This window comes from Elgaria multicarinata, chromosome 2, assembly GCF_023053635.1.
Source record: "Elgaria multicarinata webbii isolate HBS135686 ecotype San Diego chromosome 2, rElgMul1.1.pri, whole genome shotgun sequence".
In the NCBI taxonomy this organism is placed as follows: Eukaryota; Metazoa; Chordata; class Lepidosauria; order Squamata; family Anguidae; genus Elgaria; species Elgaria multicarinata.
In genome coordinates this window covers 133,768,766-133,781,539 of record NC_086172.1, presented here as the reverse complement: position 1 = coordinate 133,781,539, position 12,774 = coordinate 133,768,766, and the positions used below count along the sequence as shown (strand labels likewise).

General features: G+C 42.1%; 1 protein-coding gene across 1 annotated transcript in view; it reads left to right on the top strand.

The window, feature by feature from the left end:
- RYR3 (ryanodine receptor 3) overlaps window positions 1-12,774 on the top strand; it is a 401,651-nt gene that overhangs the window by 210,625 nt on the left and 178,252 nt on the right. The window contains exons 41-43 of the mRNA XM_063117743.1: window positions 3,931-4,060; window positions 6,917-7,020; window positions 9,742-9,877. Coding sequence (XP_062973813.1) covers window positions 3,931-4,060; window positions 6,917-7,020; window positions 9,742-9,877 — 370 coding nt within the window. The remainder of the gene's footprint in view (window positions 1-3,930; window positions 4,061-6,916; window positions 7,021-9,741; window positions 9,878-12,774) is intronic.

Genomic DNA, 12,774 nt, shown 5'->3' with positions numbered 1-12,774 from the left:
ATATGAGTGTTTTATATGGCTGTTTTTATATCTCTTCCACTAGGAAATAATTTATCTGAAAAGACTAGTAAGGTTGTAGGATTTCTAATATATTCTAAACTGCCCAGAGAGCTTCAGCTATGGGGCGGTATATAAACGCAATAAAATAAATAAATAAATTTTTGTAACATATATTCCAATTGAGTTGCACAACAAACAACAAAGATTTAAGATTGTAGGCTGAATGGCACCAATACCTCCAATATATGACTATGAAAACAATTTTAATGTAAGATTGATAATGAAAAATTATTCTGTCTCATTTATTGAGAAAATATGAGAAAAAAATAAATGCACATGATTATTATTATTATTATTATTATTATTATTATTATTATTATTATTGTAAGGTACTTAGATGCTCTGGTGTTAAGGTGGGTAAAAAAAAACCCTCAGAAAATAGTAGGATTGTGCCAGGTGGAGTTGTTTCAATAGAATAGCATTTATCAGTGTTTAAGCTACAGAATTCTAAGGTTACTTTATTGGTGATATTTTAGGAGGCTGAACAATTATTGGCACTCTGCTATTTGTCACTTGAATGGTTGTAAGTTTTTACTTATGCTGACAAAAATATGTGACAGATGTTTTAAGATGACAGAAGAAAATCGCTAATGGTTTTGCGTATTGACCCAGACAGGCCCTCTATGATGCAAATGGCTGAGATGTACAATTCTAATGCTTTTACTGTTAGACAGCAATTACTGGATTTCTCTCCTCTTAGTACATGCATGATAACATCGAAATACGTATGAGTTTCTCATCTACATTAAAGATGCTTGTAAAATTGCCATTTTATTATAGGGGCCTTTTAGCTGGTAGATAATAGAAAACCCCACAAAACACTGCACATGCTTTCCCTGTAATAAATAGAATAGCGGGAGGGAGTTGTACTTACAGGGCACAGAACAAGCCCACAGGGTACTTCCTTACCTTTGATGGTGCAAAAAACTATTTATATCAGCGTAACTAAATTGGATCTTTAGTTTTAGGATAGAACTTGATCTGTATTGTGGGATATGCATCACTATGTTGCCTTTGGATGAATGAATAAAAATAATAATTCTAATGACATTTCTTCACAGATAGATTCACACACACACACACACACACTAACATTTTTGTTTCAGTAAATTAATCTAGTCTTCATTATACTTTCATATGTGAAGTTTTCTGAATCTTACTTTTATTTTTACCTGGTGCACTAATCTTCACTAGCTTGGTGATTATCCTTTTGAAATTGCATGCCCCCTTCCAATGTAGAGAGCACACCCTACCCCTCTAAGGCTTAGAGGCTAAGCAAACGGCAACTATTTATTACAATACATAAAATGTCTAATTATTTATTGTTATTCGATCTGCAAATTATTATTATTATTATTATGATGATGATGATGATGATGATGATGAAAGGAAAATATAATTGCACTGGCTATAGTACAGATGGGTGCACATGTATGATTTTTCCCTCTGAGATGCCTTTTCAGAATCTATCTTTCTAGAACACTCAAGCAGTACTCTGAACTTTTTTGAATTCGATATACAGCTCGTGTGTAGTTACTGACTGGAATTGCTCCATTGAACTGGAATTTAACTCATAGACCCAGTTTGCATGTCATCAGCAATCCTCTGTTTCCCACCAATCAGTAGTTGAAAAGGAAGCAAGAACTGAGCAAGTGTGCTGATTACTGGCTGCTCCCAATGCAATAAATAATCCAGGGTCACTCCATCCCTGGCTTGTTTAAATATTGTGACATCTAAACCATAGGTTCAGACTCTAGGGGCATGTCTAGATGATGGCTTATCCTGAGGATCGCCCTGGGATCATCCCTGTGCGTCCACATGATGCACAGGGGATCCTGAGAGCAGGGAGGGATGATCCCTCCCTTTCCCCGGGATTACTGGGACAGCTTCTAGCCCAGTTTTTCCTGTGGTCTCGGGATCAACCTGAGACCGCGGGAGGTATGGGTGGCCATCCCAGTTTTGTCCTGGCTCCTCGCGAGTAAATGCGGGGAACCAGGTATGGGGCATGGAGCTCTTCAGGAGCTCCGTGCCCATCGGGGTGGAACGGGGAGCAGGACCTTTTTTTTTAAAAAAAACCCTAACCTTTATTATTGAAGTGCTTGTGCACTCATCTTCAATAAAAAAAATGGCGGGTGCAATGTCGCACACTGCGTGTGGACTGAGGGGGACGATCTCGTGATCACCGTATCGCGAGATCCTCCCCCTCCCCACCCAGGTATAGACATGCCCTAGGTTGTCTCTCCCCCAACAACCCAGAGTTCTGGGTTCAAATGTCATGGTAAACAACCCAGCGGCGGATTGTTTAGTGCAGTGGGAGTAGTTGATCAGCTGGTCTAGAACCAGAACAGCAAGATGAGGGTGCACACTTTAAAGTGAGTGGTTAATCCATTATTGTTAAAAGCAGGGCTGTGCACAATCCCCCCAATCCGCCTCACAGTGCTTTGGGGTTTTCTTGCCTAAGCGCTGAAGCTGAAGTGAGTCCCCCACCCCCGAGGCGACTCAGCCTTGCAGGTCCCTGGGTGCCAGCTGCACAACTGGCACCCCGGAAAGCTGGGACTAAGGCTGGGCAGGAGTCCATTGGACTCCCGATTCCCTGCTCCTTCCCTCGCTGCTCCCTTGCCATCCCCTCACCCCCCAACCCAGAGTTGCTGCCGCTAGGATTTACCTGCTCATCTGCTACTGCCGTGCTGTGGCTGCACTGCTGCCACATCACTGCCATCGCCTCAGCGCTGTCACCATCACCTCATTGCCACCACAACCTGGAAACGCAGCATCCTCCTGAGAGCCAGGTTGCAATTTTAAGATATGAGGGCAAACTACAGTGGCCATGAAGGGCCATTTTCCCTTTATGGCTGCCATAGTTTGCAGGAATAGATATACAAAATATGTGGTCTGGCTGGCAGCGGCAATGCGGCAGCAATGCAGCGGTGATGTGACAGTAGGTGAATGGGGAGAGTGGGGAGAAGGAGGTGAGTCCAATGGACTCACAGCCGGCCTTGCTCCAGTTCCCTGGGATGGCGGCAGGGTGGGCCTGTGCCGCTATGAAGTGCCCTGAGGCGCCCTGAAGCTTTGGTACCAATCTGCTTCAGCCTCGGGGTCTGCCTCGCTTTGGTTTCAGGGATTCAGCCCGAGGCGGTGTACAGCCCTTGTTAAAAGTGGGATTCTCTTGAGCTCATGCATAAAATAAGTTCTCTCATGCAAGCACTGAGTCATTACTGACTCTTGGAAGGACGCCAGCTTTCGCTGACGTTTTCTTGGCAGGCCTTATAGCGGGGTGGTTTGCTGTTGCCTTCCCCGGCCGTTATTACCTTTCCCCCAGCTAACTGGGTACTCATTTTACCGACCTCTGGAGGATGGAAGGCTGAGTTGACCTGAGCCGGCTGCCTGAAACCAGCTTCCGCTGGGATCGAACTCAGGCCGTGGGGAGAGTTTCAGCTGAAATGGAACAAAAATGCACTGACTGAAATCCTAAGTTCCTTTGAGCAGAACTCGGCTTTTTGCTGTTTCCGTTTCCCAGTAGTCCTCTGAAAAGCTGCTCTGAAGGGTATTGTGTAGATAGTGGGGCTGAGAGCTGAAAGGAATGGGGGTATCTGCACAGATCACCTCCCCCCCTTCTACCCACAAGATGCTATGCTCAATCAGAGTCTCTTCCTTGTTCCTTGAACAAAAATACCCCTTCTGTTTGTGGAAGGACAAGTAGGGATCCAAACAATTGTCTCCAATCCCAAGTTCTTGAATATAATTTCCCATCAAAGGAAAGTCTGCATGTGCCATGGGGATGCCTTTAGTTGTGTGAATTGTTTATACATTATTAGGAACTTGAGCAGAAATTAATACTTCCTATTATTTGACAATGTTTTTCTCCCACAGATTGCTTTTCCTAAAATGGTGGCAAGTTGTTGTCGCTTCCTATGCTATTTCTGTCGAATCAGTCGCCAAAACCAAAAGGCCATGTTTGAGCACCTAAGTTATTTACTTGAAAATAGCAGTGTGGGACTTGGTATGTAGTATTATTTTTACTGTTATTTACTAAATTTACCATAGCAAAAGTTTAGCTTATGATCATTTAGCATTCAATTCTAAGATGATATTGATTTGATGATGATGATGGTTTGATAGAATTGATATTATTCTCTTTAGTTGCATTAAAATTCTAGATTCTAGAAAGTAAATTCTGAACTTAAAGAACTTTAAATGAACTAAAATTATTATTTAAATACTGTGAAAGACTTACAGCACAATTCTTTGCATGTCTCTTCTGAACTAAATTCCACAGAATTCAATGGGATGTTCCCAGGTAATATGTACAGGATTGCTGTCTTAGAAGAAACAATACTTGTTTCTTGACATTGCTTCCCTTTGATGTAATTATAACTGGGATTTAGAGATCAAATAGCCTGATTCTCAAGAAACTCCCTGGAACTAGTAGGCTGGGCCAAAAAATTGCTCTTTGGGGGGAGGGGCTACTTATATCTCCCTGATCAGCTCTTCCTAGAGAGCCATATGTTGGGTGGAGTTGCTGCCCTTAAAGCACAACTCAGTTGCTCTCTTTTTTGTTCCCTCCCTCCCACCCCAACACATTCCAGATTGGAGTGGGGGGCATTTTTATTTAGATCGGGAGAGGTGAGGATTTGATTGACACTTAAATCCACAGCCTGGGTGGGCCTGCATTATAACAGCCACAGCTGAGAGCAGTAGTGGCTTATCCCATCATGCCAGCAGGCAGTTGTGAGAATCCAGGATCCTGTAATGGAAATGCCCGGTCCAAGCTCTCATGAGGCTTCTGGGACCCAGCCTCTCCAACAAGCCTCAGTGGATGGGGTGAGTAATCACCTCCTCCTCCCCTCAGTACCTAGCTTCTGGGGGAGAGGGCCTTTCCAAATTCACCACATGGATCCAGGGTCATTGAGGAGATTTTGGCCCAGCTCTAGGCTCCAACCCCATACTTCTCATGAAAAGAACACCACCAAAAAGGGGGCCCATCTATCTAAAAGCAAACATAAAGCCGGATTCCATTCTAGGTTCATCCCTTCCAGTTCTCAAGACTCCAGGGTGTCTCACTCCTCTCTCTAAGCAAAATTCCACCACCACACCTGGACAGCATGGGTTCACAAGTGTCCAGATCTCGCCCATCAGGGCTTCAATCCCCAAGTTGGGGAATAAGCAAATCCACAGTTCTTCCTTAGAAAATAGCACTCTGATCAAGTGCTTAAAACCTCAACAGGGGGACTTAAAGTATCTGACCTTAGTGATGAGGAGAGAAACTTCTCCTAGCTAGGGCAGATTATTCTCTCCTGAGTTCTTTCCAGCACTGCTGGCAAAGGCATGTAGGGAAGTGAAGCTCCCTGAGCAGCAGCCAAGCCCAGAGGAATTAAGATGCTGCACTAAAATGGGACAATGCAGCCTTCCCTCTGAGGCCACCCAGGTCTATGCCAATCTCCCTCCCAGAGTCCTTTTAGACTTATTATAAGTCTAAAAGTCAGAATGGGCCAACCTATCAGAAAAATAGTCAGTGCGTAAACTGGTTAATACGTTGTATGTTCCTCCTTATAAGGCCATGAAGCTACTGAAGGTTCTGGCTACGGATGCCCAGTAGCTGCCCTCACATCCATAGCAGTCTTTGGAAGGGGAGGGCCCCCAAAAACCCATGTGAGAAGAAAGTTGAGCCAGCCCTTCACAAAGAGTTTGAGGCCTCAGCTGCGGGTTTCAGAGGAATTGCAATCAATTCTTTTCCAGACCTATCTGTCTCTAGGCAGGTGATCTGGTGGCTGCGGAATCTACCCCCAAAGCCATCAAGAATGGGCTGAAGAAAATTAAACTCACAACTGCCTTTCTAGTGGATTCTGTGATAAAGGCTATTTAGCTGAACACCAGGACCTTGGCCCTCAATACCCTGACCTGCAGGCATATTTGACTGAGAAACTGGGTTGTTCACCAGGGGTTGTAAGGACACCTTGCAAACTCTCCTTCAAGGGAGCCAAGCTGTTTGGACAACAATTGGAGAAAGTGCTGGTCAAGACGCTCATGTACTTTATTAATGGATATGCTTAAGTGCAGACTGTATTTTATTTTTAAAAAATTAGGCAAAAAAAATCTGTTTAAAAACCAAAATATACATGCAGTACTGTCAATTTGGAATTGCATGCACCTATTTGTCTAGGTTTCCCTGAAGTATAGATATGTTGATTGGGAAAGGAGGAGGTCTGACTTCCATTTTTTATTGCAGGGAAATCAACGTGTGCATTCAGCAATTCACAGATGATAGTACAATGAGAACTACAAGTTCAACCACAGCTTTTAAAGCACAACTAAAAACTTTTCTTTTTCCTAAAGCTTTTAAAACTTGATGTTGTGCAGACTTCTACTGTTACTTTCTACTGTTAGTTTTTCCCTACCCAGTGCCTGCTTACCCTACCCTGTACCTGTTGGCATTCTCTTCCCCTCCTTATTGTTTTACTATGATTTTATTAGATTGTAAGCCTATGCGGCAGAGTCTTGCTATTTACTGTTTTACTCTGTACAGCACCATGTACATTGATGGTGCTATATAAATAAATAATAATAATAATAATAAAGTGGCATATTTTTATACGGAAGTTTGAAAAGTACAGTATGACTTGCCTCTAAAACTAATGCAAATAAATTATAATAAATGAGAATGGGTAATAAATAAATAAATAAATAAATAAATGTTTTGGGTTCCTCTTCTTAAGCTAAGACATAACTTACTGAACCAGGGAACATTAAATTCAAGCATTCATGGTTTCTTTTTATATAAACTGCAGTGTAACTGCTGCCCTCTGCTGTATAAGAAGCATAACTGCAAACTTACTTTAATTATCATGTCTTTCTCCAGCTTCACCTTCTATGAGGGGTTCCACTCCTCTAGATGTAGCAGCTGCCTCTGTTATGGACAATAATGAGCTTGCACTTGCGCTGGAGGAGCCAGACCTAGAAAAAGTAACTGCTTTCTTTATTTTTCCTCTGTGTCTGTTTTATCTTCAATCATATCTTGTTTTACTTATTGAGGTTTAATTTTCACTAGGCATATTACTGTTTTTTATGATGTCACCACAGTCTACTTACTCTTAAGTAGTAGAAAATGTTATGATTCTCATGCTTTTTTCTAAATGTATTGGTGGTTATAAGTATATTAAACATACGAAGGATACATTTCAAAGTAAATAACCTTCACCCGCCCAAAGGTATGTTTCCAGGAAGCCTTGAGGCAGGGGAAGGCTGATGTTGGGGAGAGAGCTCACAGGACCAGGTTGAGAACAGCCTGTGACCAGGGTTGAGTTAGACATAGCTATGCTCTCAAGCTTTTGACCAGGGGCATTTGTGTTTGTGAGTGCCATCGAATGAATGGTCGAGGCATCCATCATTCAGTCAGTGCTGATCACTACTTTTGGGGAGAAAAAATGTTTTGCCTGGACTCGGTCTCTCCCCAGCCCCTCTCATGGAGTGCCTAGGGTTGTCAGTGTTGATCTCTGAGTTTTGACAACAGAAGTGCACCACATGTGCCTCTCTGAGTTCTTGCTATAAGGTTCCCCCCTTCCTCCTGGCAATAACCATGATTGTGCCTGTTAGAAAAGTTCCATGTATGGAAATTAATTTATTTCTGCAAGCAGATTTTTATTTCTGGACTGGAGTGATTATGTCCAGTGAAATTAAATCTTCCATTCCTTGTACTCTTCTTGTAGCTTAGATGTTTGCACATGGTCCTTAGTGATTCCATCTCCTAGTTAGGTAAAATGTCCAGCAGTCAGCCAGTTTTAAGTGCCTGTACCCAATGTTGGGAACCTGAGACAGGATAGCGATTCTGTTGCTGTATTGCCCACCCCCGCTAATGATCTTGGGGTACCTCAACGTTGAGTTTAAGTAACAACCATTGCTTTCCCTCGATTTATATCAGGCTCAACACATATCATAGGGCACACACTGGATCTGGTGTTCCGTAATGGAATAGTGGGAAACAATCTGTGGGTGCAGGAACAAGTGATGACTCCATTGACATGAACAGATCAAGCTAGATCTTCAGGCTGGTTGAAACCTCTGCAAGAGTGACAGTTTGTAAAGTCCATCCCTGAGGACTGATGAATCCAGATGGTTTTCTGTCCTCTCTGGAGCAGTTTCCTGCAGTTTTAGCTGGCAGTCTGCTGAGGCGCTGGTCACTGCTTGGAATGAAGGGGTGGTTCAGACCATCGATATGGTTACTCCCAGACATCAAGGCCAACTTTTACCTACTTTTGTTGGTACATCAGCTGCAATCCTGTCTAGAGAAAGTGGACTTGGCCTCAGTTGCGCATGTCGTAGTTACTTTAGACTAGACAACTTTAATGCACTCTGTGTCAGGCTAACTTTCAATATGACTTGGAAAGTCCATCTGGTACAGAATGTGGCTGCTCATGACCTTATTGCGGCCAGATGGTTGGATCATATTACACAAATGCTGTACCAGCTACACTGGTTTCTTTTGCCCAATTTTTGAGCCCAATTCAAAGTGATGTTGAACTTTAAAGCCATAAGTGATTTGGGCCCAGCTTATTTGAAGCACTGCCTACACCTGTGTGAACCTGCCCATGCTTTAAGATCATGTTTGGAGGTCATACTTACTGGCCCACCTCTAAGAATAGTAAAGTTGGTAGCTTCTAGAGAGAATGCCTCCTAACCTTTACCCTATAGAATCCCACGAGAGATACAGCTGGCTCTGTCTGTAAGTGCTTTAATTAATATATCTGTTCTCTCTGGCTTTTAATTGAAAAGACTTTATGGTATTTGCTGCTTTTTAATATTTGAAGTTATATTTTATTAACAAACTTATTTTAAAACTGTTTACATTTTAAGGTGCTTTCATAACTTGGGCAGTAACCAATGCTGTCTGTGCACTTGCAGAAACAACTGCCAACACAATGGGAAGCTAATAAAGGACCACCTCTCCCTATATATGCCTGTCCGAGATCTGAGATTTGTCGAAGGCGTCCTCCTCTGCATCCCACCAGTGTGAGACATACATTATGGTGGAATGTAGGAGAAGGCCTTCTCTGTTGTGGCACCCTGGTTGTGGAATGCCCTCCCTTTGGAGGCCCAATTGGCGCAGATGCTGGCTTCATTACAGCACCAAGTTAAAATGTGGCTTTTTCCAAAACCTCTGAGGGCTAAATTTGCCTAAAGTTGCACATAGTTTTAATTAGTTTTTACTTTAAATGTTTACTGGTATTAGCTTGTTAATGGTTTGATATTTTTTAGCTGTGCAAATTATTGTTTTATATTGCTTGAATTGATTTTATCTGTATGCTGCCCTGAGATTCCAATGATATAGGGAAGGATACAAATGTTTTAATAATAAATAAAGGAAATGAGCCAACATACTAATTTCGGGAATGGGGAAGGTCACAAAAGGGAACTCCGCTGACCTGTTCTGTTCCAGAAACAAGCATTTCGGCTTGTTTCTGGGGTTGCTTTAGGAAGCACTGGCTTCCTGTTGCACTTGTGGTTTGTCCTGCAGACACAACAGAATGAGTGGAGAGGTACATAGGCAGCATTGGATACTGTAAGCCGCCTTGGGTAGACCACAGTCTTCAAAGGTAGCTAAGATTTCCCCCCCTTAATTGCTTTCCTAAATTGCTTTTGGTTCCTTGGAACCATCACTACAGTCCATGATATGTTTGTATTGGACAGGTTGTAACCTACTTGGCAGGTTGTGGTCTTCAGAGCTGCCCAATGCTTTTAGCAGCAGGATATCCTGACATTGGTTGGAATCCAATAGAGGGTGAACGATATCTGTCATTCTTAAGATTTGCTGTTTTTGTTAATGGTAAGTTTAAATATTGGATTGAAAATTATGTGGAAAAATTAATATTTTGCTATGACTGGATTTTATGAATTGCTTTCCCTGCACAGCAAATCACAGCCATAATTCACAAGAATTGTAGCTCAAATTATTTTTAATAGTATCTATCCATCACATTTGCATAGACAAGCTTGAAAATGTGTGGTAAATGTCCACATACGAAGAGAACTGGATTTATATAAACTACAAAGAGTCTTGTGGCACTTTAAGGACTAACACTTTTATTATAGCATAAGTTTTCATGGATCAGATCCCACTTCATCAGATGCATGGAATGTCAACCTGAGATTGTAGATATATGAGTAAATGGAGAACAAGAAAAAACATGTTAGAAGTGAGATCAGAGAGAATGAAATGCAAGAAATACAAACTGATAATTATATTAGAACTTAGTTGTATATCAAATAATTATAGTGACCATTCACTATAATTCGTGTTGATAAACATCTAGCAACCCAGGATGGCATTCCATGCATCTGATGAGGTGGGCTCTGGTTCATGAATGCCAATGCTATAATACAGTGGTTCTCAACCTTCTTAATGCTGCGACCCTTTAATACAGTTCCTCATGTTGTGGTGACCCCCAACCATAAAATTATTTTCGTTCTTCTCTACACGATCCATTGTCATGGGATGGTTTGCTAATGAAAATAATACATAACAATAGCTTTAATAATACAAAAGATGACACATGACAGAGTTCAGTCAATACAGTTTCTAAACCATCGGAAATATGTGTTTTCCGATGGTCTTAGGCGACCCCTGTGAAAGGGTCATTCGACCCCCAAAGGGGTCCCGACCCACAGGTTGAGAACCGCTGCTATAATACATTTGTTACTCTTTAAGTTATCACAAGATTCTTCATTGATTTTGCTGCAACATAGTAACAAAGCCACCCCATCTCAACTTTTTATTATTATTATTATTTATTTATTTATTTATTTATATAGCACCATCAATGTACATGGTGCTGTACAGAGTAAAACAATAAATAGCAAGACCCTGCCGCATAGGCTTATTTATTTATTTATTAAATTTATGCATCTGTGCAGTGCCATGAAAATTGATGGCGCTTTATAAATAAATATTAATAATAACATTACTTCTCACTGCAAAAAGCAGTCGCGAAGTGACTTACACAATACAGAAATCCATGATTAGCATAACGGTGTAGAGATCAATGTAAACCATCATCAGAACAATAATACAAATAAAATTAAATAGGACATAATCTAAAAACAATACAATACGAAAAGTGTCCATCCACAGACACACATCTCCCCCCACTCACAGTGTAGAATAAACATCACAAATGCAGTTCACAATAATCAGGCCGTAACTAATGTCCAGAGTTCTGGGAAAATAAGTACATCTTTACCTGGGCCAAAGGGATGACAGTGAGCATCTCTACCTTAAGGGAAATCCCATTGTTTACCCAGCACTGTTTTGTTCTTTGACGTGATTGATATGGTTGGATTACATGGGAGGAGAGGAGTGACAAGGCAGAAGATCCTTTGGCTTCCTGGATCTCCTTTAAATGACAGACATGATTGGTTAAATGGAGGGAGTGCCTCGCTCCCTCCCTGGCATGTGTGCAAAGGAGGGGGAAGTATCGTTTCCGTCTGTTTCCTTGCAGTCCCCAAGAAAGCCAGGACTTACTTCTGAGTAGGATTGTGCTGTAAGCTTACAACCGTTGTCAAACTTACTTGGGAGTAAGCCCCATTGAACACATAGGGGCTTACTTCTGATTAGACACATGGAGATTAGATTTGCCTCCCTTTGTTGCAGGGAGGCATTTTATCCTCTTTTCCCTCTGTTTAAAATCCTTTCTCGGCAACTTCATAGCGCAATGCCAGCTTTACATGCTGCTGATTTTGTGCCATTAAGGGTTTATCCCAGCTTTTCTCTGATCTATTTTACAATCGAATTGGGGAGGGCACAGGAGATGTCCTATTTGTTTAGAGCATTGTTTAATTGACCAGGGAAAAGAACGTGCTATAAATAGCTCATTTAGAGAACCCCAGTGTCAGTGCCAGACAAGCTTCCTTGGGGAGAGTCAGTGTGGTGTAGTGGCTAGAGTGTTGGACTGGGAGTCGGTAGAGCCGGGTTCTAGTCCCCACTCAGCTACCCACTGGATGACTTTAGGCCAGTCACAGACTCTCAGCCCAATCTACCTCACAGGGTTGTTGCTGTGAGGATAAAATGGAGAAGAGGAGGAGGATTATGTATGCTGCCTTGGGTTCCTTGGAGGGGAAAAAAGGCGGGATATAAATGTAATAAATTAAGAATAAAGAATAAAGAAATGTGGTTAATTAACCTAGGTGCTGAACTAGTGCAGGCAAGCAACAACTGTCCTTATCTGTTCGCATTGCCTGGTCCCACTCAACAACTGGTCCCACTCAACAACCTGGCTCCTGCATTCTGCACTAGCTTTAGTTTCCATACTGTCTTCAAAAGCACCCCAATGTACAACACATTATTATTATTATTATTATTTATTTATATAGCACCATCAATGTACATGGTGCTGTACAGAGTACATTGCAGTAAACTATCCTAGAATTTATCAGAGCATAGACCACTGATGCTATGCTGTCCTCAATCATATAGGGTCACAACTGTGCTACCATCCAGAGCTGGTAGAAGACACTCCACGCCATGAAGGCCACCTGAGCCTCCAAAGATGGAATACCCCCAAGCTGCACACCTGCTCCTCCAGGGAGAGTGTGATCCCATCCAGAGCCAGTTGCTGATGGGTGAGGAACCACCCATCAGCAGTCTCAGTCTTGTTTGCATTAAGCTTCAATTTATTGGCTCTCATCCAAGGCCAGACATTGGTTCGGCACATCCACCACCACACC